At 35.1% G+C, this 24,523-nt stretch overlaps 5 protein-coding genes across 10 annotated transcripts; 2 read left to right on the top strand and 3 right to left on the bottom strand.

The window, feature by feature from the left end:
- Positions 1 to 2,828: 2,828 nt before the first annotated feature.
- Positions 2,829 to 6,453, top strand: LOC135163847 (glucose dehydrogenase [FAD, quinone]-like). Of its 3 annotated transcripts, XM_064123711.1 has the most exons (5): positions 2,837 to 2,994; positions 3,580 to 3,638; positions 3,718 to 3,767; positions 3,922 to 5,312; positions 5,869 to 6,453. In XM_064123711.1, the coding sequence occupies exons 4-5, from the start codon at positions 4,041 to 4,043 to the stop codon at positions 6,208 to 6,210; spliced, it is 1,614 nt and encodes a 537-aa protein (XP_063979781.1). In that variant the 5' UTR covers positions 2,837 to 2,994; positions 3,580 to 3,638; positions 3,718 to 3,767; positions 3,922 to 4,040; the 3' UTR covers positions 6,211 to 6,453. The 3 variants fall into 3 exon arrangements, with proteins under 3 accessions (XP_063979779.1, XP_063979780.1, XP_063979781.1); XM_064123709.1 differs by having other exon boundaries at positions 2,829 to 2,974; positions 3,718 to 5,312; XM_064123710.1 differs by having other exon boundaries at positions 2,836 to 2,994; positions 3,718 to 5,312.
- Positions 6,431 to 9,928, bottom strand: LOC135163979 (prion-like-(Q/N-rich) domain-bearing protein 25). The gene is made up of 8 exons (XM_064123886.1): positions 9,820 to 9,928; positions 9,590 to 9,655; positions 8,272 to 8,403; positions 7,808 to 7,954; positions 7,484 to 7,615; positions 7,153 to 7,413; positions 6,686 to 6,796; positions 6,431 to 6,597 (listed from the first exon to the last, which is right to left on the bottom strand). Exons 2-8 carry the CDS (start codon positions 9,630 to 9,632, stop codon positions 6,431 to 6,433), a joined length of 993 nt encoding a protein of 330 aa, XP_063979956.1. The 5' UTR covers positions 9,633 to 9,655; positions 9,820 to 9,928.
- An 857-nt stretch (positions 9,929 to 10,785) lies between these two features.
- On the top strand, positions 10,786 to 17,065 carry LOC135163830 (uncharacterized). 2 transcript variants are annotated; one of them, XM_064123669.1, is made up of 7 exons: positions 10,786 to 10,998; positions 11,441 to 14,489; positions 14,568 to 14,705; positions 14,807 to 14,986; positions 15,519 to 15,702; positions 15,788 to 15,975; positions 16,500 to 17,065. In XM_064123669.1, the coding sequence occupies exons 2-7, from the start codon at positions 11,550 to 11,552 to the stop codon at positions 16,626 to 16,628; spliced, it is 3,759 nt and encodes a 1,252-aa protein (XP_063979739.1). In that variant the 5' UTR covers positions 10,786 to 10,998; positions 11,441 to 11,549; the 3' UTR covers positions 16,629 to 17,065. The 2 variants fall into 2 exon arrangements, with proteins under 2 accessions (XP_063979739.1, XP_063979738.1); XM_064123668.1 differs by having other exon boundaries at positions 10,787 to 10,998; positions 15,516 to 15,702.
- A 699-nt stretch (positions 17,066 to 17,764) lies between these two features.
- On the bottom strand, positions 17,765 to 21,798 carry LOC135163853 (1-acylglycerol-3-phosphate O-acyltransferase Pnpla3-like). Of its 2 annotated transcripts, none has more exons than XM_064123718.1 (11): positions 21,515 to 21,798; positions 21,172 to 21,433; positions 20,647 to 20,759; positions 20,415 to 20,441; positions 19,980 to 20,252; positions 19,726 to 19,902; positions 19,356 to 19,531; positions 19,121 to 19,278; positions 18,997 to 19,054; positions 18,632 to 18,924; positions 17,765 to 18,112 (listed from the first exon to the last, which is right to left on the bottom strand). In XM_064123718.1, exons 2-11 carry the CDS (start codon positions 21,329 to 21,331, stop codon positions 17,862 to 17,864), a joined length of 1,686 nt encoding a protein of 561 aa, XP_063979788.1. In that variant the 5' UTR covers positions 21,332 to 21,433; positions 21,515 to 21,798; the 3' UTR covers positions 17,765 to 17,861. The 2 variants fall into 2 exon arrangements, with proteins under 2 accessions (XP_063979788.1, XP_063979787.1); XM_064123717.1 differs by having other exon boundaries at positions 20,322 to 20,441; positions 21,515 to 21,797.
- A 274-nt stretch (positions 21,799 to 22,072) lies between these two features.
- On the bottom strand, positions 22,073 to 24,458 carry LOC135163876 (dynein regulatory complex subunit 4). 2 transcript variants are annotated; one of them, XM_064123761.1, is made up of 6 exons: positions 24,255 to 24,458; positions 23,947 to 24,164; positions 23,486 to 23,747; positions 23,155 to 23,415; positions 22,781 to 22,948; positions 22,076 to 22,694 (listed from the first exon to the last, which is right to left on the bottom strand). In XM_064123761.1, the coding sequence occupies exons 1-6, from the start codon at positions 24,255 to 24,257 to the stop codon at positions 22,410 to 22,412; spliced, it is 1,197 nt and encodes a 398-aa protein (XP_063979831.1). In that variant the 5' UTR covers positions 24,258 to 24,458; the 3' UTR covers positions 22,076 to 22,409. The 2 variants fall into 2 exon arrangements, with proteins under 2 accessions (XP_063979832.1, XP_063979831.1); XM_064123762.1 differs by lacking the exon at positions 24,255 to 24,458 and having other exon boundaries at positions 22,073 to 22,694; positions 23,486 to 23,810; positions 23,947 to 24,088.
- Between the last annotated feature and the right edge of the window lie 65 nt (positions 24,459 to 24,523).

Here is a 24,523-nt window from a genome sequence, read left to right as displayed (position 1 = left end):
ATACCAACTGCAAACTGCAAACTGCAAACTGTCGCCTGCTGTTGAATGCTGTCTCAGCATTCCTCCTTTTCCACAGCTCACTTCACCTTAAAAAAAAAAAAAAAAATTACAAAAATTGATTTTTCAACAAAGCTTTTTCACCATTTTATTTTTACTGACGACACAAAAAAATTATATAAAGCCCAATTAAGAGCTAATTCTCTAATTAATTCAAAAACCCCGACTCTGGCTAGCTTCACTTTATTAATTAATTAATTTTAATTTCTCACAACTCATAAACGTACCTCTTATCCACTAGAAGCTCATCATGAGCATCGTTAAACATTTGTGACAAATAATTAACAATTCCAAAAAAAAAAACTCTTTTCTATACTAATATCAGCTTTATGCTACTCATTAACCTTCTTAAAAATTTATCACAAATGATTAACTTTAAATAAAAATTCTCTAATTATTGACTCACCGGGATAACTGCAATGTGTCGCCTGCTGTCTCAGCATTCCTCCTTTTCCACAGCTCACTTCAACAATTCACATTAAAAAAAAAAAAAAAAAAAAAACACTGACTATCCACCACCAAAAAAACACTGCTCACTTAATATTCCACCTGATTTCTCACTAACCAATTAACCATTTAATTATGCCACAATTCAAACAACAGGCACACACTTTCTTAGGCCACTGTATTTACAACCCGACTCATTATTTTTTAAATTAAAATTCTAAACATTTTTAAACAAATTACGCCTTTTTACCGGTCCACCGACAACCACGAACGCGCACAACTACCCCCCCCCCCTCGATCCCTTCGCCTCACTGGTCACTCCCGTATTTCCACTCCACAATTAAACATTTTATTATTTAAAAAAATTTAACGCAATGCACACACTTTTTTACGCCAATCCATACCTCACTCATCATTTTTTTAATTAAAATTTTAAACAAATTACACCGACGCACCAACAACCACCAACGCGCACAACTGCCCCCCCCCCCAACCCTTTGCCAGTCAAGTCTGTAGATACGCTACGTATTTTTCATTCGTCCATTTTCCATTTTATTATTTTAAAAATGTCACTCAATAAACACACCTTTCCAGGCCAATGCATTTACACGCAATTTACCACTTTTTTTTAACCAACAATTTGTCCAATTATTTTATTTAACAGGTTACGCGTCATCACCAAGCCGCCGACAAGCACCAACACGCACGGCTGCCCCGCCTCGCCGCACCATCCCTTTGCCACCCAAGTCTGTAGAGACACTCCTTATTTTTCATTCGTCCATTAACTGTTCAATTATTTTTCAAAATTGTCACTAAATTCACACACTTTTCTGGGCCAATGCATTCACACCCAATTTAATAGTTTTTTAATGAAAATTTCCGGCATAATTAGGCCTCATCTCACAAGCACGGACACGTACGTACGGCTGCCTCCCCTCGCCGCACCATCCCTTCGTCACCCAGCTCTCTGGAGACGCTCCCCATTTCTCAACTGTCCATTTAGCATTTTATTATTTTTAAAAATGTCATTCAATGCACAAACTTTCCTGGGCCAATCCATTTACACCCAATGTACCACTTTTTTTATCAATATTTCACTATTTATTTAATAAATTAGGCGTCATCACCATGCCGCCAACAAACACGAACGGCTGCCCCCCCTCGCCGCACCATCCCTTCGTCACCCAACTCTGTGGAGACGCTACTCGTTTTTCAGTCCATTTAGCATTTTATTATTTTACACAATCCCACTCAATGCACAATGTACCAGTTTTTTTAGCAACAATTTGGCCAATTATTTAGCAAATTAGGCCTCATCACCAACGAGCCACGCCCAAGCGTCCTCATGCTCACTTCCCACAAATCCCTTCACTATTTACTATTAAACTTTCAAAAACAATATTCACTATATTAATTACACGCCCCGAAACTATTTCCATTTAATTAAAGACTTTAATAATCTTAACTCCACATTTTATTAAATAAATTAGGCAAAATACGCAAAACACCAGCACAGACATACGGTACAGCCGCCATCTCAGGGCATACTGACGCCACGTAGCCCAGTCAGGCCTGTGCGCGCGCGCCCGCCTAGTAACAGTAGCTGCGCGAGGAAGCTGCGCATGAAATTCACTAGCGCTTTCCCCACCCTTCGCACGGCTAGGGACTTTTTCCTTGGCGGATCATTTTAAATTCCGTTACTGTCTTATTCAATTCAATAACTGCAATTAATCAATTTTATGAAAAAAGTGATGGGAAAAATGAAATATTACTAATATTAATTCTTGACATATGAAAACCCAATATTTTATTTATATTTCAAGTTATTAGAATAAACATTGATGTAAACTGGTCAGAGGACTCCAGTACTTCAGAGTCCCCTGAAGTTCAGCCCAGCCCTACGATGCGTAAATCCGTGAAAAAAAAATTTTTTTTTCCCACCAAGTAATTTTAAAAAATTCATCAAGTTGCAGCAGTTACTCTTGTTAGTATTAAATATTGAGTAAGCCATAGTTACATTTTAAACTATGGATTCTTTTATGACAATATCTCTATTACTTGAAATCCTTCAAGTAGTAAATAAGCCAGCCAGCCAGCCAGTTACCCGGAATGGTGACCTCTGTTCCACTTTGAATCAATGTCTACAAATTAAACATACATATAAATGAAATCAAGGGATGTTGCAAAATAAGAGAATATATTATAATATTGAATCACAAAAGACCTTGTTGCAGTTTAAAAGCAGCGACTGGTTAACCTTGTTGTACCACCATTGATTCCAACTTTTTCCTTAACAGGGTATCTCGTTACGTTCACAGAAAATCATTTACAGTGTGCTTACTGATAGCCACTTGTAAATCCATCGAAATTCTCAGATTCTACCTTCTTTTTTCATAACCAACAATTCAAAGTACTTCTTTTATTGCTTAAAATTAATTTTCAATTCAACTATTCAGTGTCTCTTAATGCTGTGAGTGAATGACGAATCTGGTAATAAACTTATTTACACTTTTGATAATTCATTTCATTTCATAAAACATTACAACTATAAAAGCTCATATATCATATATCATTTTCAATTATTATATGAGAAATATATTTAATTATTCCCAAAACTATCAAATCACTTTACATTTCATTTTGTCAATAAATTCCCGCTCCTATCAATGAAAAATTATAATGATATTTTAAAAAGTGAAATTTCTATTGAATTTGAGATACTCGTTTGCTCCATTAATCCCAGCCTAAACTATATGAAAGTTAATTAACGGGACGCGATCATGTATATTATTTGGTCATGATTTCGGATTGGGCGGTCAAGTGAGCAATACTCAAGCCTTTTTCAGCTTATACGTTACCAATTCAGTCAATAATCCGATAGCCGCATTATAAAACCCATAATTCAAATCAAGGATTTTCCAATCTAGGTGTGACAATGTATAACGGTGTAACTAATTCATTTGATAATTGAAAGAAAAACCATTTGCATTAATTTCCTTCAATTAAAATATCTGTGCGAAGAAGGTGAAGCGTGCTCAGTAAATACGAAAATTAAAAACTGATACCAACTTTCAGATTGTTCTCTCCCATTCATGAAAACCAAAAAAAAAAAAACAACAAAATATCCTCTACAGGTATGTAAACAAATTTACTTACTCATTTTTTACTCATAAAATATTAATTTCATTTTTTTCCCTACCTCTTATTTATTAGGTGAAAAAATGCTACTGAAATATATTAAATTTCTGTTGCTTCTCCTTTGGGTACGTACGGACTTAACACATGCCTCAATTCTCACAAATATTGTTGAAACCATATATGAATATTTCCACGACTCTCCCTCGGACAACGCACTATTGGATTTTTATGGCGAAACGAATGAAAAATATTCATACGATTTTATAATAATCGGTGCAGGTTCCGGAGGATGCGTCGTTGCTAATCGATTATCAGAAATAACCCATTGGAATATTTTACTCCTTGAGGCTGGTGGTGAGGAGATTTTTTTGACTGATGTGCCACTTTTGGCCCCACTCATGCACATTACCTCTTATAACTGGGGCTACAGAACTGAACCGAGGCCAAAGAATAGTGATGGCAGTGGTGGATATTGTCTATCTATGATAGACGGCCGTTGCAATTGGCCAAGAGGCAAAGCCGTTGGTGGAACATCAGTTATAAATTTCATGATATACTCGCGAGGCTCTAAAGGAGATTTCGATCAATGGGCAGCTGATGGCAATGCCCATTGGAGTTACGATCAAGTACTTCCCTATTTCATCAAATCAGAAAGGGCTCATTTCCCCGCCTCACAAACCGACCATCACCATATTAATCCATCACTTTACGGAACAACTGGATATTTAGATGTAACAACAGCATCTTGGCAATCTCCACTGCGCGACACATTTTTCGCCGCCGGCAAAGAATTGTCTTACAGAATAAAAGACTCCAACGATGGTGATTCAATCGGCTTCACCAGCAGCAAAACAAATACGAGAAATGGCCGCCGTGTGAGTGCTTCAAAAGCATTTATAAAACCCATCAGACATCGGAGAAATTTTCATCTCTCAGAATATTCGAGGGTCACAAAAATAATCATCAACCCAGTCACTAAAACCGCTACAGGAGTCGAGTATATTAGAAATTCCAAAAAGTATATCGTCCAAGCCAGAAAAGAAGTCATTCTGAGTGCAGGGAGCATTAATTCTCCTCAACTGCTAATGCTCTCTGGTATCGGACCAAAACTCCATCTCGATGCTTTCAATATTAACATACTAGAAGATCTTCCAGTAGGCCATAATCTACAGGATCACGTCAGTATGGCAGCACTCACTTTTATCGTTAATGATACCGTAACAATCGTTGAACCAAGAATCGCCAGTAATTATAAAAATACCTTTGATTATTTGCTCAAGGGAACTGGTCCTTTCACTGTGCCTGCAGGTGCCGAGGCTCTGGCATTTGTTAATACCAAAATAAATGATAATTATCATGAGAAATACCTGGCTAATAGTACAATTAGTAATGAACCCGATATTGAACTCGTCTTTGGAATCGGATCTATGGCCGGAGATGCTTCCGGTACTCTGCGTAGTATATTCGGATTATCAGACGAATGGTATGAAAAAGTATTCAGGCATTATCAAGGACAGGATGGATTCAGTATTGTTCCTATTTTGTTGCATCCTAAGAGTCGCGGCTACGTCAAATTAAGGAGCGCAAATCCCTTCCATTCGCCGATTCTCGAGGCTAATTACTTTGAGCATGATGATGATTTGAAAACCATGATTCGGGGAATTAAAAAGGTATTTTTTACATTTACAATGACTCTTTTATATTTTTCTTATATCCGCAGAGAAAGAAATATTTTTAATTCCCACAATAATTTTAATATTCCCCAATCCGCAATGAACAATTGTTTTCCAACAATTTCTAAGCACATGTCATTCTAGCAAATTTTACTGGATTACCACATATTTGTTACTCAATATTTCACTCCAATTGCAACATTCGTGAATACGTGACAGATTCCATGAGATAATTCAATTTAATTTCATCTTGTAATTCTTTCTCATTTAAAATTTCCAATATTTACATCGTCCCGATGTCCACAAAATTCTTTTTTTTTTATGGTCAAAAAAATTAGAATGTAAAAATTTTTGTGCGTCTATAATGTAATTGAAAAAAGATGACCTTTTGAATTAATAAAAGTATTAATAATTAATACTACGAGGGAACAGTTATCACATGAAGATACTTTCATGTATTCACAAGTCTCCTAACCATTGTAAGGTTTAATAAGAAAAATAACTCAACGTTTATTTGAAAAGTATTTTTTTTTCTTCTTCCTAATGAAAATAGGCTATTCAAGTTGCATCTACACACCCATTCCGCAAATACAACACAACCCTCTTGCCGATTCATTTTCCCGGCTGCACAGATTTGGAATTTCAATCAGACGATTACTGGGCCTGTGTATCACGTCAAATTTCAACAACTCTGGGCCATTTCGTTGGCACATGCAAAATGGCACCTCGAAACGCAAGTGGTGTTGTTAACGAACAATTAAAAGTTTATGGAATTAATAAACTTCGTGTTGTCGATGCGAGTATAATACCCTTACTAATATCTGGGCATACAAATGCACCAACTTACATGATTGGAGAGAAAGCAAGTGATATGATTAAGTCAGAATGGTTATAAGGTATTAAGTAAATAGAAACATTTCAATATATAGGGTACATATCAATTCGATGAAAATGTTACGTACATACTATCATAATGGAACAATTTTTTAAATAATTTTTTTCTATGTTTCATAATTCTTCATAATAATACATTCACCTCATATGAGTCATGTAAATGATGATTAGGAAGAAAACGTTGATTGGCACTGATACGCCTTTTCCCATTTTCGATGTGCCTAGATAGGATTAAAAATTTTTTTTTCTTTCAATCCTGGCCCCATATTTTTCAAATAATTCTTCATAAATTTATCATAAATCGTAAGATAGTTACCATTTTCACTGAATCTTATACAATCGTCTGTTGTTTCTGTATGAATATATCCCTCTGCACATGAACACATTCCTGAGAAAAGAAAATAAACGAAGAAAAAAAAATAAACACACTGGAATCAACCTAACGCTTTAGTAGAGAGGTACAACCTTTTGCTTACCATCTATACAATCCACGGTAGTCACTTCCATTTCATCAACAACAGTTTCAGGAATTGTCGGCTCAATACATTGAGTCCGATTAATACATTTATTTCCTAGCATATGGGGATCTGTGAAGGTCATGAATATTTCATCAAAAATTTGTAAATCAATTCTATTCACTATATGGTGAGAAATATTCAATGGAAATTATCTATCTTTTTCACTCTTGGGGTTTAACATGGAAAATTATAAGATGTCAATATGAAAGTTCAAGCAAAAATTCTTTGTTTTTAACGTTTCCTGCTTAAATCTCACTATTGTAGTATATAGAAATATCTGTGCTCATTATAACGATGTATAAAGAGCCTAACCTATGTTATATATGGATAAATAAATAAAATAATGAATAAAAGATGCCATTTTTTCCCCCTTTAAAATAAAGAAAAAAAAAACAAATAATGAAGGATAAAATAATATGGCTCACTCAGTTTTCTTAAACATGTTGGTCCCTGTCGTTTCAAATTAACCAAACACGTACACGTATTGTCATTACCACATTTAGAATTTTTAAGGAATGTGGTGCATTGAGAGTCCTCAGAACACGCATCGCCCATTGATTGAGCAGCTTTTAAACACCGTTTTCCATCACTGGAAAGTACATAATTTATTTTGCAAATGCACGTGCCTAAACAATGAGAATGGAAATCCAGGCATTCTTCATCAATAGTGCACGGATCACCTAGAACTGGGCATGAATAAAATACAATAGGCAATGATAATGGTTGTGAGGATAATGAATCTATGAGTTTACTAACAAGCGCTTTTTAAGCATTCTTTTCCACTGGGATGATGCTGCCGCGGGCAACTGCAGAATCCATCAACGCAAAAACTTGGAGAACTGTCACTTATACGACAGTTGTATGAAGTCTGGCACATTTCTCCGATTCCTATAATTTATAAAATTATCGAAATATGTCATACTTTATGAAATTTAATCATTTCCACTCCCTCATCGTGAAAGCATTTGTTACAAATATATTATTTAATCAAGCAATACAACGAGTTAAATCAACTCATCTTCACATTTTCTAGTTATCAATTTTTATTTCTTTTTTCTCTCCATGTGCCTTTCAACCCACCTATAGACTCATAACATCTTTTCGATTCAGGTTCGTAGTGAGATCCCTCACTGCAGGTGCATGTATTGTTCCGGCATTCTGCCTGAGCCGTGAAGGTCACATGGCACTGCATCTCAGTGGTGCATGGATCACCCATTTCCGAAGCGACTGATGACGTAAAATTTATTTGAAAACAAAAAACAATTTATATATATATATATATATATATATATGTATATATATATAATCCGGACGTACGACAAATATAACAATTGTGTTCTTAGATGTATTGAATCTAGCCTGACAAAAAACGCATCTATTTACACTAGAACGCAACCAAGGGATCGTAATCGTGACTTCAACTTCCCGCAGTCATTGATACGCTTGAGAAAGCCCGTTATGCGCACCGTGAAAAAAGAAACTCACACATCGTGAGATACAAATTCTACAAAGCCCTTGTTTTACAATACTCCCTCTAAACTCACTTCTCAAGCATTCCATGGCAGTGTCATTTCTATTGACCAAATATCCCTGCATACAGCGACACGTCTCATGATTCCAGCAGTAGGCATTCTCAATGCAGTCCTTGTCATAAACGCAAGCCGCCATCATTAATTCTAAAAAAAATATATTACTAGAGAAAATGTGTACATAATGATTATAAATTATTCTATGAGCAATCTGATGAGGCACGAATAAACATACGAGGATGATGATTCCGATTGGCGCATGGATACACATGTTGAAACGTAATCGAAACCGGTGAACATAAATTCGTAACGATATTGTGCATAAAAAATAACGTAATAGCAACACTGATGCAGCCCATTAGTCAATTATTACGTTTGCTTTTCGGTATTCTTATTAAACTCTCACGTACTCCAAACATTTAAATCATTGCGGCCCCGACCAAGTATCATTCACCATCCTTGTTATTTAAGTTTTCAAAAACACGTTACTATCTCGAGACGAATCACTCACTGCGTGTCCATTGTTATATTGACAAGTGTCTACTATCATCCGACGAATTAACATTAGCATTTAACGTCGTCCAGCTAACCGAATCTACCTTAACTTATGCAATAACTCACTTATACATTCCAGAGGGAATGAATTTAAGTTCACTTAATAGTAGACTATGTAGCCAATAAAAAATTTAACGATTTCTATAAAATAGCTGCCGGCGCTTGTTGCAATATCTTAAGTATGACTATATATTCTGTCTCTTCATGAAGGACTCTTCCTTCTCAGTACTCTGCTATACTGAGACCCTAGAAAAATGGTTCAACTCTTTTGCACCCGCTCGTACCAGAACACAGACAACGCGCGTACACACACACGCACACACACACTCACAAATGCCTACATGCGCGCAATCACCGTAAATCAAATTAAATAGAGTAATAAACGTCTATTTTTACTCGCCACATAGAACAAATTTTGTCTGTTGAAAAAGGTTTTCAGGCATGTTTAGAAAAATTATCGATAATTATCCTGTAGATTGACTAAGTCGCTCACAAAAAGATTCTTTAAAATAGATTCAAGAGAAAATATTTTCCATAAAAAGTTGTAAAATATAATTTGAAAAATATCATCAAAAGACTCTCCTCTAAACAGTGAGAAAAAAGGCTAATTTTACAAATTATATCCTTTCTTCCTCAGCGCACATGTCTCTAAACATGAAAATTTTTCCTTAACTTCATTAAAAAATTCCATACAAAATTTTGTTCGACGATTCAATTTTTATCCATCCTTTTCTTCATCAATTTATATTTCTTCTCATGTATGACTCTAATTACTCACTCGTTAATGGCAGGAATAGGCCTCTCGTCAATTCTACACTCATTCCAGTTGCCAACGAAAAGCCAACTGTTTGAATAAGAATAATCATAATGTTACACTCAAAGTGTCTCCCACGTACCATGATTTGCCGAATGAATCGAACAAACCCGGTGTTCTTCAAGATTCACTTAATGTGGAAAGTCTCCCTGGCTAACGTATTTTCAACTGTACTTAGAGAAAGGCGGTAGTACCTTTTGATATACTCCCTACGGACACTCGAAACTCAGATTGAAGAAGACATCCATTGTTCCCATTTACCCACAATGTACTGTTGTTGGATATCTTAGCAGAGTCACCAATGATATCTAATATGGCCCCAGTCCCTACTCTAAATACGTATATCTACATGTACGTGCATGGCCACACCTGGGACACATGTCACCATACCCGCATTTGTCATAATAAATTTCCCTCACGTATTAGGAAATTAAATCTCTTAGTGTGAAATGTGAAACAGGCAACTCCTTGGATCCATTTTGAAAGTGGAACATGTGCCTATTTTCATATCGATCGATAATGCCATACGATTAGCATTGATAAAAGTCATTTTCATAAACACTATTTTGATATTTCAAAATACTGTGTCCGAATGATTGATTTTTAATTGTTGTACAGATTATTTCTGACTGATGATGATATCCAACAGGTCATTCTCGTCCAGCAATAATAGAGTTATTAAAACAACATATTTTTTCATCGTTTCAAACAATCAAAAAATTATTTAGATTGACATTATTGAAAGGTGAAGAAATAATTATAACATTTCAATTTGAATGCTTAAAAACCCCAGAAGTTATACTATATCCTGACAATGATATGTTGATGAATGAAAGTGAATGAAATGCAATGCTATTATAGAAATCAATTTTTCAGTATAAAAATATTCATAAAAATATTTTTTCTCAAGCATTTTGTTTAGCAATTCTCCAAAAAATTTGCTAGATTTTTCAATTAAATTTTTTCGTGAAAGCTACATATTATCATAATGATCATAAAATTCAATTGAGTGAAAAATAAGGAGTTTTTAAATCAAATGAACAACATAAAAAATTATAAGAAATTATACTTGTCTTTTTGACAAGTTCATAATCCACTCAACTATATATAAACGGAACAGAGCGCCGCCACTTGCGGCCACAACGTCGCTAGTGTAGTATTTATTTGACAAATCGCTGACACAAATTCACGACTATGTACAACAAACCATCATGTTGAATTTTTGTATGTAATATATTAGTATGTGATGTGAATTGGCATTAGAAGATTTGTGTAATCTGTGTCGCCATGGCCAGAAGGATATTTCTTATTTATTACGCTTATTTTTTTTTCTTACAATTTTTCATGTGATGGAAGAGAAAAATGAAATTTAGGCAAGTATTATTTTCATAAATGATCTCGATATGAGAACTACAACATTACATTGACCAGTATACATCCTCCGATTAAATATCTCTTCGCTTATACTGTATATATAATTTCAATAATTGTTGATAAAGCATTGTGCATTAATTTTCATTTCGAGAAAATATGTATGTAATATCAGTCAGTGTCTATGCTAATGCTTTTCAAAACATAACCTCCAAGTTTAAAGGTTATGTTTTGAAAAGCATTGGCCTATGAATTCACTGTCCATTTGTAAGGCCTTTGACAAATATATATATATATATATATATATATATATATATATATATATATATATATATATATATATAGAAAGAGAAAGAGAGAGAATTACGTTTGCACTAGTAATAATAAAATACAGCACTAAAAATACTAACAATGTGGAGTGTATGATGATAATTATTGTTGCAGGCTTGGGAACTCAAAGTGTAATAACGGATAGTAGTGAAACTATGATATTACATGATTGGTGTACTATTATTGGCAAGTTAATAGAGGAAGCAGTAAGAATAAAAGAACAATGATTAGTTCAGAGGGCTTATCTGAGATAGACACAGCTTGCATAATGGCCCAAGATATGATAAACAACGTTCTCTCCACAACAATGGAGTGGAAAGATGGAGAGTCCCAGGAGTCAAGGTTTGACGGTGGCCAAAGTTTAACAGGAAACTGTCATTCTCACAGCATTCAGTCAAAATTAACTAGATTATATCTAGAGGAATTGAGAAAAGTCCCCCACGCCACACCCGACTCAATTCTCAGTAATCTGGAGAACGAGTGTGATTTACTAGGACGTTTGGTGGAACGTGAGGGCTTTCATACATTAATTGTTAATCTTTATGCCGGTAACAAGGGCTACTCATTGGGTATAAGAAATAATGACAAAATCACCAAGAGTTCTAGTAAAATTGATAAAAATTCATTAGTCGCTGAGACTCAGTTAATGGGCTACGAGCAGGGTGAATTTTTGTCATGCATCGATAATGGTCAGTTACCAGCAGTTCTCGCTGAACAACTGGAGCCCAGTCATTCACATTTATTTTATGATGGTTGTATAATAGCTGAAGTGCGAGATTATCGCAAAGGATTCTCTCACAATAAGCCGGAAATATATCACGTCTTACTGAAGCCAACAACACAGAGTGTATTATCTGATGTTTCTGCATTAACCAATGATGGTGAATGGAGTCACGAGGAGCGCCTTATATTAGAATCACGTTTAATAGCGGCAACACAGGGCCCACTTTGTCTAGATCCAAATCCAGTTGGGGCACTGGCATCGACACGACTGCGTCATAACAGATCACTACTCACTGATAATCAGTTAGTGCGTCAAGCGAAAAAATATTCTCAAGTGACAGTCAATAGAAAAAGAAAATTGGAGCAATTGTTGCAGGTGTCTGAGTTTAATATCACTAGTGAATCGGTTATTGAGAGTATTGCATTGAACAACATAGCCAACACTTATAAAAATAACGTCAATAAAAATAGTAATAATAATGATGATGACGACAGCACCAGTAGAAATTCAATGAACAGTAGTAGTAACAATAGCAATAATAACATCAATTTATTCAGTGGCAGTGGACATGTCACAATACAACAGCTCCAGGAGCGTGTACGTGCCAAGAGGATTCAAGGAGGCCAGGGAGGATTAGGAGGGCAATGTTTATCGTTAATCACTGCCTGTCCACCACCTTCACTACTGAATCCACCGCTTTTACCTCCAATTACACCAGTTGATGTTCTGAATTATGCTAAAGCGTATGAGAGACCTCGGGAAACTAAAGACTGTTTGGCCCAATTAATTGAGGAATATATACTTGAGACTGAACGAGGCCAAGGGCGCATTTATCATATTAAATTATCTATTCTTCAGAGGCCATCGAATTCTGAATATCTCGGGGAATTGTATGTGGATCGAGATTATCGCGAGGGTGAACGAAATGGCTCCTCCTGCAGATTCACCCTCGGCACACGTGTTCAAGCTAATCATTATATGCAACAGTTTACCGAAATATTCACCGAAGAGGGTAGAAAAAATGTTAGAATAAAGCACGTGGTACCTGGTCAGGCACCACGTGTCACATGTACACCAGGAATGCAACGGGCTCAACAGCAGCAGGCTCAACAGTTGGCAATTGCTCAGCAATTTCAGCAGCAAATACTCTCGAGAGCGCAAAATCAAATTGCTCTTAACAATGCCACTACTCTATTAACCAAAGTACCTCTCCCTCCTGAACGGCCATCATCTTCATCTTCAGTAAATTGTCAAAATGAGAGCATTAATAATTCATCAATATCTTCACAACAACCATTACAAGCACTTAAATCTAATGAGACTGTTGTTCAGTCCATGTCAGTCAATGGTCTAGCCAGTGCTTTGGGAGCAGCTGCTGATGCCACGTGTACCACAACGATTATTAATCCTTCTGTATCAATATCCACAGTTTCGGCCCCCTCACAGTCATTCGCATCACTCCCTTCCGATTCACCAACTGGTATTAATTCCATCAATGCGGCGTCCAGTATTCTCGTTTTACAACAAAAAACTTGTCCACCGATCATTAATAATATCTCTCAGTCTACTCATGTACCTGTTTTACAAGCCCAACTACAAGCTACAGCTCAAAATACAATTACCTCCTCGGACCCTATAAATCAGTCGGAAATAACATTCAAAAAACATTCAACCAATCCGGCGATCAGTGCCCTCGTTACTTCACTTATGAACTCGGCTCAGCAGTTTCAACAGCAGGCTGCGGCTAATGCAGCAGCAGCAGCAGCCGCAGCAGCAGCCGCAGCATTGGCTAATGCTAATCAAACATCACAACAACAATCACAACCACCGCCAGCACCACCTCCACCTCCAACACCTGTACCAACGCCGCAACCCCCATCGCAGTCACAATCGCCGACTCAAACTCAACAACAAGCACAACCAGCCCCGACGAAAACCAACAATGCTGCTATTTTAAGTCTGCTGAACAGTAGTCCTGCTAATTCACTTCAGCAGAAAAATTCAGGGACACGACGGATTTCCCTGAATGCATCTATTCCACCAAGGGTTATTGGACATGGAAATGTCATCACTGTTCCCAATACGACAGGCCAAGTCAGAGTAAGTTTTAGCTCAGCATTAACGAGTCAATTGACTGGTAAACAGCAGTCAGTCAAAGCAACAGCAGTTCGACTAGCACGAGTACAGGACAATACCTCCACTCTTGGGCTCTCAATGCCAGGACTCTCGGCACTTCTCGCTGGTACACCATCGGCAGACAATCCCATACCTGGCATAAATACTGCATCAACACTTTTAGAAAGGCTAACAGCCTCTTCAAATCATGGAAACCAGCAACCGGCCAGTCCCATGACAAGTCCTTCACCGACCAACGTCAGTCTTCAGGGAGTTAATCTTGCTAATTTACCTGGCTCCATTAATGGTTTACAAAATGTTCAGGTGAAGTTTTTTTACATCATCGTTCAATTATATAATTACTGAGTAAAAAATCTAGACAAATCTATTCAACAATTCTAGGTCTCCTTTCCTGGTTTATCACAATCCATTACAATGCCATTGAATGTCTCCGCTGCAACTGCCTCAGTCACTCCTACTGGAGTCATTGTATCCTTACCTATATCGTCTGGTAGCAATATCTGTACAACTGTATCAAGTGTAAGATTTTTTTCAATTTTCTCATTTAATAGTTAATAATTAATGCGGTTCTCATTGAACAATTAATTTTGTTATTATTATCATTGACATTGTGATTATAGATGATTGGTGCAACAGTTGTGACAACAACAGTCGCTGGAACCACTCCAACGGTGGTAATAGCTAACCCTGCTAATACTCACCTATCCCTACCAATTGCTCAGATCATCCCGTCAAGCGTGAAGAGTTTGGCACAGCAAACTCAAAGCATACGAACTACCAACACAGTGGCTCTTTCTCAGGTAGTTATTCAACATACATAAATAAACAATATATAAATAATTTATCCATAAAACGATCAATCGGTCCAATTCAACTTTTTGTTCAATTATCGGTGTGTATCTGCAAATTTGAAGGCCTACATGGATATTTTTATCAAGATATAAATCTTTTCATGCAACAAAAGGCCTGATGGGGAGAGGGGGGTGGGGGGTGATAATAGAAGGGGCAAAGGCAGAGAATATTGTACAGAGTTATAGAAGAAGAATGCGCTTACAAAAGTAACCGCATTTTGCAATTAGGAATACAAACACTTGAAATAATTATCTGGTCTGATGTTTTCCCTGCACTTTTACTTACACATATAACTATTAGTCATTTTACGTATACAGTTGTAATTTTGCAAGAGAAATAATCACTCGATAATGATGGAGCACTGAAATTCACTCAACTCCAACAACCCCTTTGCTATTGATTTTTTAACAGACCTATTGATTAACAACATTCATATAAATATTTGTTTTTATTATTACCCTTAATAACGATACAAAGAAGAGTGGACAGGCAATACAACTCGTCGGTTCACATCGACCACGGCTCAACCAATTAACCCGCAAAGCCCAACCGAACCAAGTCACATCCACTGTTCTGCCTAATCAGCTTGTCACTGTTGCAAAAACAGTTACCGCAAGTCAGCTCATCTTGTCTGGTAATAAACAAGTATTAACACCGATAATGGGTAAGTCCTGGAGTGCATCAATTCAATTGAATATTCGTTGTTATCATATCATGATTGATAAGATAAATTTTCATATTTTTTCAAGCTACAACAAAGCCACTGCTAATGGCAACGCAAGCAAATCAAGCAATACAAGCAACACCGTCTTCCCAAGCAGTACCTGGTAACAAACACACACTTTTGACAAAATCATTGCATGCCAGGAGTGGCGCAACTGGTCAAATTACTTCCCAGACTCAAGGAATAGGTGTGACCAGCTTATCACAGCAACAAGTAAGTTTCAATAGCTGCATATCTATAACTGAGCTATGCCGTGTCAACATAGATGAATACTGACCATCATTCCCTTGGAAATCGAGAGTATTTTTTTTGTTCTACGACGAGAAGGGAGGAGGTTGAGAAATTATTTTCCCTTCTGTTTTTTTTCTTATTACCTTTTCTCTGTAGGCTATTTTCAACATGTTATTTTCTTCACATCTTTTTCATCCAATTTTCATTCATTGAATAGCAAAATTTAACAGTCTCTACTATACCTGAGATAATTTGATTGATTGTTTTATTCTTTCAACTTCTAAATGCACATAACAATGGATTTTCAAAAATCAAAATTGAAACCTTCAAATTTTATAAATTGTCCTGACTAACTTGTATATTTATTTTTCAAAAAAATTTGTTATGCAAAGAATTGAAACTATGGTGTAAAAGTGCAAAACAAAAAACATTGATTTCCAAAACGGTTAGGGTCAATAGTTAATGCATTCATCTCATGTATATTTATCACAACTTTTTTTCACCAGCTTCAGCAACTTCAACAGTGTTTGGTTGCTCAACAAAAAGCAACAGTAGTCGCTGCTAGTAATTCACCCAATCGAAGTCAAATTCAATCTAGAGGTGCTGTACCACCGTCTACTGACGAGTCTCTGTGAGCTTCCCGAAGTTCTTTTATTCTCTTTATTCCGAAAGATGGTTTAATCTCATTTCAATCATTCACTCGCGCCCCCCTTAATGTCTCATCATTATAGGATGATGATAATCCATTTTTCTCTGACCCACCAATGCTTAATTAAGAAATTTATGGTAAACCCTCGTTCATTCGCGTTGTATTATCTTATGACATTTAAATTGAATGGAAAAAAATGAAGATAACGTATGGAATTGCGAGTATTATATTGTAGAATAGAGAGCATTATTATTAGATCTGCAACGGAAAGTTTAAATTATTGTACGCATTCACCACCATATCGTACGTACTTACGATATTATATAATTATTATATATTCTATATTAATGATTCGTTTTATATGAAAGATTAAAAAATTACAACAAATTAAAAATGAATAAATCATTGGAATTATTATTATTATTATTATTATTATTATTATTATTATATAAAGCCTCATTAACAACAAGATAAAAAACTAAAAATTTTGTGTCTCAACTAAATTGGTCGCATCGAGAATTGCATTTTTTTTTTAAATAATGTCAAATAAGCTACTGCATTGAACTTTTGCATGATTTTTTAAGCCGAAAAATTCCTTAAGAAGAACAATTTCCATGAAAAATATTGATACATATTTTTTAATGTAATAACATTAAGAAAATAAGGCAAAGGCTATTAATGGTCTATAACGAGTTTATTTTTCAGTTTATTACAATAGAAAAATGCGTACTAAGAAAATTTACATGCAAATTCCCAATTACCATGACTTGGACATCGATGACTGCGCCTCTCTTTCATGAGACGTGATAAAAATGAAGAATATCTGAGAACTCATACATCATCAAATACATTTATTGCAAAAAAAGAGCAGTCGGAAAATATATTAATATTAAATCAACGAATTCCATATTTCATTGTAATACTCAAATCTACTTGTGCTATTTTAATTTTTTGTTGGATTTATGGTCGTCTATCTTGCTGCAGTATTATTCTTCAACATCCTATCTCCAATATTTAACCCAACTGGATGACGATATATGTAAAATGGATGGAATTGTGCAGCTGGAAGGTTCATTTTATTCTAGTAGAAAATACTGTCATTTTTGTTTTCTTGAATTATAATTTTTTTTTTTTTCATTTCTTCTCTCGTTTATTGACCCTCTAATCATTGCCGCAATTAATTGTATAATTAAATGTTGTAAAAACTTGAGAGATGAATTTATTCGTTCGGTTGGTCAACCTCGGGTCTTGAATCCGATGTGGAACTCGTACTCAGTGAAGGGACATTAGTCGTGGTTACGGACGGTGTCCATTCGCTTTCTGGATCAGAGAATATATTGGATTCATCTATCGACATGTCGGAGTGAGCGTCGACATTAATTTTTTTCTCTCCATTTTGTTCTTCTGGGTGGGAATGAGAATACGAATGTGCGCTGACCATTGGTGTCTCATTTATGTGAAAATCATTAGCTGTTGATAAATTTAGGATATTTTTCATAACTTACGGAAAATGAAGCGGAGTGGAGGGAAATGAAGCTATCGAACGACAGTCAACAACAATAAATCTTATTTAGAAAAATGAAATTTTGTTAATTTTTTGGAGCGTTGGAGGTACTGATGAGAATGATAATTTTGTATTACAATAGGAGCATAAATCAGACAATACATTGTTTATTTCTGTAATGAAGTAGTATAAAACGAGATGAACCAACTTATTTCTAGTCTTGGTTTTTAATTAATATCTCTAAGTGTGGAATTAATGGAGGAATTTTCATGAAGACTTTTATATAAACCCTATTCATTCCTACAAAAAAAAGGTTGTTATGAAAATTCTTCCATTTTCTGAAATTTTTTATATGCTCATGAGAAACCAAAGTTGAAGATTAGTTGACTCATTCATTAAAAAATAAATCTCTCTCAGCTATATCATTATTTTCCACTCTGACTTATGAAAATGAAAGTAGGAAGGATAAATTGCTACTCACTTACCATCAGTAAAGCTGTGCTGCGTAAGCCATGCAGGTTCATCCCAGGGAATTTCATCGCCATATGGTCGGCGTTGTTTACTTGAAATATGTGCATCAACAACTGAGTTATCCGAAATATCAAAAATTTCCGTCCTTTGAATTTTGTTATTCTCGTCGTCCATGTAATAATATGCCATCAGTGTTTCTTGGTCAGAGGTGATCTGTAGAATATTGTCAAAAGACCCATCGATTGAAGAAAATTCAGTTATATCTATTACGCAACTCGATTTGTGAAGATCCTCTTGCCACGACAACCTACAATTGGTAATATTTTGTTCGCAAAAATGACAAACATATTGAGCAAATTTAAGCTATAATTTGCCTTACATTTCATTGTACTTCAATGCTACATTCAGCTCGTCAACGGATTTTCTTCTATCCACAGCTGCAGAATAAATCAATCGATTGAAACAAATTAAAAAATTTTCAATAATTTTCAATCGGTACTCACTGGAATCATATCCAGTTATTCTTAACTGGCAATCTATCATTTGAGGCATTCTGATATTATAAATTTTCATTTTAGAAACAACGAGGCATATCTGCTCGGTTAGATATTTTGTCACGTCAATTAATTCATTGTGTAGTTTAGGGCTGTTGGTCAAAATCCTGAAAAGGTATGATTAATGAAAAAAAAAAAATTATCAATATCTTTACATTTTATAATACTATTTGTATTTGTATACTTGTTAAGAGTTGCACAGATGACCTCTAGGGGTAGGGTGTAAGGAAGACTTAAAAATGATAGCAATTTGATGCTTTTGTGCTTGAATAGCCAATTGATAATCCCTTTATTTGCAGAATCTATTGCATCTTGAAATATTGTCATAACGGTTTCGGGTAAATTGGCTACTAATGCTTCCTAAAAAATATATAAATCAATAAAAGTCATTTTGAAATTTCATCATCAAATTATTCATGACTACTGTCATTTTATTTTGCCGCACATTTCCCTCAGATAAAAAAACAACAAGTAAAAACGAGACGATTGCACAAAAACATTCTTGAGAGATGGCAAAAGTCTATGTACGTAACATAATGACTTTTTAAACTCACCTGACGATGAATTTTGCACTCTTTACACTCGGGATCATACTCCATACTATCGTCCAGAGTTTCCGAAATGACGAAAGTTGACTGTACAGCTAGACAGCGTGTACAATTTATCAGATTATTCCTCTGAAGAAATCGAAGCGCATCGTCGAATCCTTGTTTACACATGTGAGAGAGTATCTGCAGCGGAGAAGTAGAAAAATTATTCCTGAAATGATTCGTTTATATGAATTATCATTCTTTGATATGCCAATTACCTCTGGATTAGGTGGGAAAAGTATTCTCGCAAATCTGTAAATGTTTTGACGAGACAATTCGATACTTGTGTTGGACAAATTCACGTGAAACAATTGTGATGAAATATCTCGCGGACAAATGTCACTCTCACCACAGAAAGGACTGATCGTTATTGTATTTTCATCCAATGTCGGTAAATTATCACTGAAACCTCCGTCCATGTAGCGTATCCCACGAAATCTTGGAGGTAGAAGTCCCGAAAATAACGGAACAAATGAACTAGCCAGCAATGCCTGAAATCATACACTGACCTTGCACCACTATCGTTTTCTATGAAACAATAAAATATAAGTGTATATTACTTGCAACAAATCTTCCCGTGAATTGAAATGCGATACAATTACATTCTTTCCATCATAGACTCGTGTCAATGAAATGTGCAATTTGCCACTCACCCGTATGTGAGCATCATTTGGGAGATACTGAAATAAATAATATTAGTGATCATTGCGTGATAAAAACTCTTAGATGACTTGTTTGAATGAAAATAAAAAGATTTAGTTTTGAAGCTCTATTTGATAGTTTTCCCAGGAAAAAAATAAAAATTTGATTTCACTCTGACCCAAATAAAATTTTAAAAATATCCTTAGTTGAATCCCTAGTATTCAAGTAAATTATAAATTTTACCTTTTGCAAACTTTCCAATAATATTGTTTGGACATTAAATGAAGGACTAAAGGGCCCAAGAGTTTTTTTTCTGGCTTCTTTCGCCAGTTTCAACAGATGGCTCGTAAATGTTCCTGCAACAATCCGAGCTAATATGTCAAACACCAGTCGTTGAATACATTGCTATCATTGAAGATACTTATCAAAGACAATATCTGGCGCATAAATAAGGAACTTTGATCAATATGTTAGTTTCTATTTATATGGTCTCTATATCATGTGCTTTCTAAGCTTGACCCATTTATTGCAACTATGGACACTCAAATGAGTACGCAACATAAATATGTAATTTATAATGTTGATTTTGCATTTAGTATTGCTGAGACACGTGTGTGTCTGTATTATCTCCATAGGGAAGTTAACAAGAAAAAGACAAGAAAAATCTGCCTTTATGGCAAGAGAATTTAGTGACGATATCACAACATTGCTCAATACAGACACTGTGGGTAAATAAAGAAAAAAACAAGTGGTCACAAGTTCACTCACCGAGGGGTAAATCACAAAGAAGACAACAGGCGGCCATCGCTCCAGCCGAAGCTCCACTTATTTTATCTAAGAGTAAATGCGGAGCATATTTTTTAAAACATACAGCAACACCAACATGATAAATTCCCAAAAATCCACAGCCCGCAAAGGATAAATTCATTCTTGTGTTGTTGTTGTTGTTGTTGTTCTACTTCACCAATTCTTGTTCTCTTTTCGTTTTTGTACGCAGTTGACACTCTAATAAGACACTACCAGACGACTTCTGAAAAGTCAAAGATTCCCATGTAAATGCCTTAACAATAATAAATTTGGAGTTTAACAACAGAAAACAAATATATGTTACAGTCCCAAATTGTTAGACGAAGTGAATGGTCATAGCGGATTCGATCGATCTAACCTCAAATTTCTTTTGACAGTTGTTGGAATGGTTGAAGAGTTCAATAATAAGAATCTTCATTGACATGAGAGGGTTATCACAATTAATGACAGAAATTATTGATGTTTATATTGTTTCTATAGTAAGAAAAAACCAATGAACAAATAAACGATACAATTAGATTTAATACTGCGCGACGATGATGAATGATAGACGTTGGACATTATACTCAGTAGATGGTATTAATACGTATTATACCGATTGTACCACCATTCGCTCGTTAAACGCGACTCAAGGTTCGACTTTTCATCGCACCATATCATATCAGTAAAAAGCTATTGATAATAAAAAAAATAGTGTTGAAGATAATGATGAGAGGTGGCGTAATAGTGGGCGATTATCTATTATGACGTAGGTAGGTGTTTTGCAAATATTTACTATCATATACGTACGAGAAAGGTCACAACCGTTTTCATTATGCATCACAACTTATACAATAATTTTCAAGTTGGGGAAATGAGTAAAGATATTAGCTGCAACTCGTAATCCATCATGATGATGCTTTCAATTAAATGATAAGACAACAATGAAAGACAATGACCACAATTATTCTCGATATACTTAGCTTGCCAACAAGCTATATTCTGCAATACTTGATTCAAGATTATTTTTTCCCCTACATTTGAATTAGGTTTATTTCATATTTAATAAAAAAAACAAAAGTGTATAAATTCTGTTGACATATGAATTCCATTTCAGGCCTAAGTCAATTCATACTCTTTATGAAAACAATTACAACAAATTGGTTTGGGATGTATAAAAATTTATTTGTACACTATTTCTAACATATATAAATAAATAATTATTCGGCCGTCATTGCAGCGGGGTTGGCCAGCGATACCTCGAGCACTTGATTCATTTGCAATTCACGCTGATCCATTAAATCGGATAATTTTTCAAGTTTCTTCTCCAATAATACATTTTTCAAACTTGTCTTTTGTTGAAGCTCCAGAATAGATGAAACAAACCTCGAGTGTAATTCGTCACGTTCGTTCTGACACTTTTCAAATCTCAATTCCAGTATTTCATTTTCCCACTTCAAGTTCTCATAATCTTTGGAGATCGACGCAAGCCTTTTCTTTGTGTTCTATATAAAATGAAAGACCATTATCATCATTCTGGAAATTATATTCATAAATTGATATTAGCATACCCAAAGTCATTGGCACTTACTATTAAACAGGATTTATCTTTTTCGTAGTTTGTCAGCTGACGAATCAGATCAGCAACTTGTTCTTCATATTCTTTCAAATTTGTACACAATTTTTTGTTCTCTGTTACTAACTCTCGCACTTGTTTTTTCATGCGTTCCTCACTGCTCTTCATGACTTCCATTTGAGTCTTGAAGAAAGCAAGTTTTAATGCAATATATATGCATGTATGATATAATACATATTTGAGAGTGGGAGAAAAATGAAAAATCTTGAATGGTCAATGACTCGGAAATCACAGAGTAAAACAAAATAATTTATTGTTTTCATTTTGAAGTTTGAAAATAGAATTAAAACATAATATTTAAATAAAAAACAAAAGAAGGAAATAATCACCTTTAAACTTTGCATAAGAGACAAATTGTTTAATGTGATGTCATTATAATACGACTTAATATTTGAAAAGGCTTTCTCATGCTCCTTTATCAAATTCGATATTTGTATATTTTTTCTCTCCTCAACTTCCGTTATCTCCATACGATGCTTCATGATTAAGGATTCATACTGTGTCATTAATTTCTCTTCATATTTTTTCTCAAGTTCCATAGCTTCACACTGAAATTTTCTCATTAGTGTACTAGTTTCCTCGGAATTTTTCTGTGAAATCATATAAACCATAAGGATTGTGTAATCAATAAAGGTGGTGAATTGATGTTATTCCGCTTACCAATTTAATGTCTCTAATTTCATTAATACAAGCCAATTCTTGGTTTTTCTGAATTTTACGCAGATCACTCTTATCTTTTATAAGTTGCGTTTCTTCGTCATTATGATTATCCTGCGAAATTTTCAGAGCAACCATATGCTCCGCCTTGGTTTCAGATAAATTTGTCTCGTGTTCGTACATCAAATGTTTGATTTTTTGTTTGTACAATTTTACTTCAGTCTCGTGTTTCTCCATCAACTCTTCCTTTTCTCTCTCTTTATTCCTTAATTCCGGTAAATAATTAATAACTTAATGAGCAATATTTTTATTGTGAAATGTTCCAACGCTGTAAGTTAACTTATTTTCAATTTAGTTTTCTGATGCATTCCGAATAAATTTCGGAAAATGTTGAAAAATTCCAATGAAAATTCTTCCATAACAACGAACCAAGTGATGAATTAAATTAAATTGATTGAATGTACCTAATAGTTGCCCGCGCCTCATCCAACTGATGCCGCGTTATTTCCCAAAAAGTGCGCAGTTTATCTCTTTCGAGTTGAAAAAAATTTCGCTCCTCACGTTCTCTCTCCATTTCTTCGAGAATTTTATGAGAATACATCTCCAGCTGTTCCCTGCTCATTTTAGATGTGTCTACACCGTCTACAGAATCTGTAGCCTTGCCCTTTGCTTTTTTGGGCCCCTAAAAATAATATTTTCAGTAGACATTAATATATTACAAGGCGTCCAGCGAGTTTTAACTATATACATTTCCTTTGACAGGAAAACTTACCATTTTTATTTCCTTGTGTTTTACCTTTTCATATATTTTTAAAATGTTAAATGATGATCAAATTTACGGTTATCGTGGGTGTCAAAAATAGAAAGGTTATTACAGCTGGTTGAAGAATAGCCATCGTGTATTGTGAATGTTGCTAAGCAACATTGTTGAACATATCTGCGTTTGTACAGCGAGTTGGAAATACCGAGAAGGTAAAGAGATAGATAGATAGATAGATAGATAGTTAGATAGATAGATAGATGGTTTTTACAATCTATCAC

The sequence above is a fragment of the Diachasmimorpha longicaudata genome, chromosome 6, assembly GCF_034640455.1.
Source record: "Diachasmimorpha longicaudata isolate KC_UGA_2023 chromosome 6, iyDiaLong2, whole genome shotgun sequence".
In the NCBI taxonomy this organism is placed as follows: domain Eukaryota; kingdom Metazoa; phylum Arthropoda; class Insecta; order Hymenoptera; family Braconidae; genus Diachasmimorpha; species Diachasmimorpha longicaudata.
Note: the sequence above shows the minus strand (reverse complement) of the source record. Positions and strands in the feature narration are given on the sequence as shown.

Excerpts from the sequence above, each read along its gene's own strand:
- LOC135163847 (XM_064123709.1), top strand. Across the intron at positions 3,639-3,717 it reads CAACAAAATATCCTCTACAG|GTGAAAAAATGCTACTGAAA; the intron begins GTATGTAAACAA and ends CTTATTTATTAG. Across the intron at positions 5,313-5,868 it reads TGATTCGGGGAATTAAAAAG|GCTATTCAAGTTGCATCTAC; the intron begins GTATTTTTTACA and ends TAATGAAAATAG.
- LOC135163979 (XM_064123886.1), bottom strand. The coding sequence starts at position 9,632 with ATGAGTGTAGAATTGACGAGAGGCCTATTCCTGCCATTAACGA. Across the intron at positions 8,404-9,589 it reads CCTATTCCTGCCATTAACGA|AATTAATGATGGCGGCTTGC; the intron begins GTGAGTAATTAG and ends TATTTTTTTTAG. Across the intron at positions 7,616-7,807 it reads AAGATGTTATGAGTCTATAG|GAATCGGAGAAATGTGCCAG; the intron begins GTGGGTTGAAAG and ends TATAAATTATAG.
- LOC135163830 (XM_064123668.1), top strand. The coding sequence starts at position 11,550 with ATGATTAGTTCAGAGGGCTTATCTGAGATAGACACAGCTTGCATAATG. Across the intron at positions 14,490-14,567 it reads ATGGTTTACAAAATGTTCAG|GTCTCCTTTCCTGGTTTATC; the intron begins GTGAAGTTTTTT and ends CAACAATTCTAG. Across the intron at positions 15,976-16,499 it reads CCAGCTTATCACAGCAACAA|CTTCAGCAACTTCAACAGTG; the intron begins GTAAGTTTCAAT and ends TTTTTTCACCAG.
- LOC135163853 (XM_064123717.1), bottom strand. The coding sequence starts at position 21,331 with ATGAATTTATCCTTTGCGGGCTGTGGATTTTTGGGAATTTATCATGTT. Across the intron at positions 20,760-21,171 it reads TCTTTGTGATTTACCCCTCG|GAACATTTACGAGCCATCTG; the intron begins GTGAGTGAACTT and ends GGATTGTTGCAG. Across the intron at positions 20,253-20,321 it reads CACGGGAAGATTTGTTGCAA|GCATTGCTGGCTAGTTCATT; the intron begins GTAATATACACT and ends GTATGATTTCAG.
- LOC135163876 (XM_064123761.1), bottom strand. Across the intron at positions 23,748-23,946 it reads GAGGCGCGGGCAACTATTAG|GAATAAAGAGAGAGAAAAGG; the intron begins GTACATTCAATC and ends ACCGGAATTAAG. Across the intron at positions 22,949-23,154 it reads CTCTTATGCAAAGTTTAAAG|ACTCAAATGGAAGTCATGAA; the intron begins GTGATTATTTCC and ends GCTTTCTTCAAG.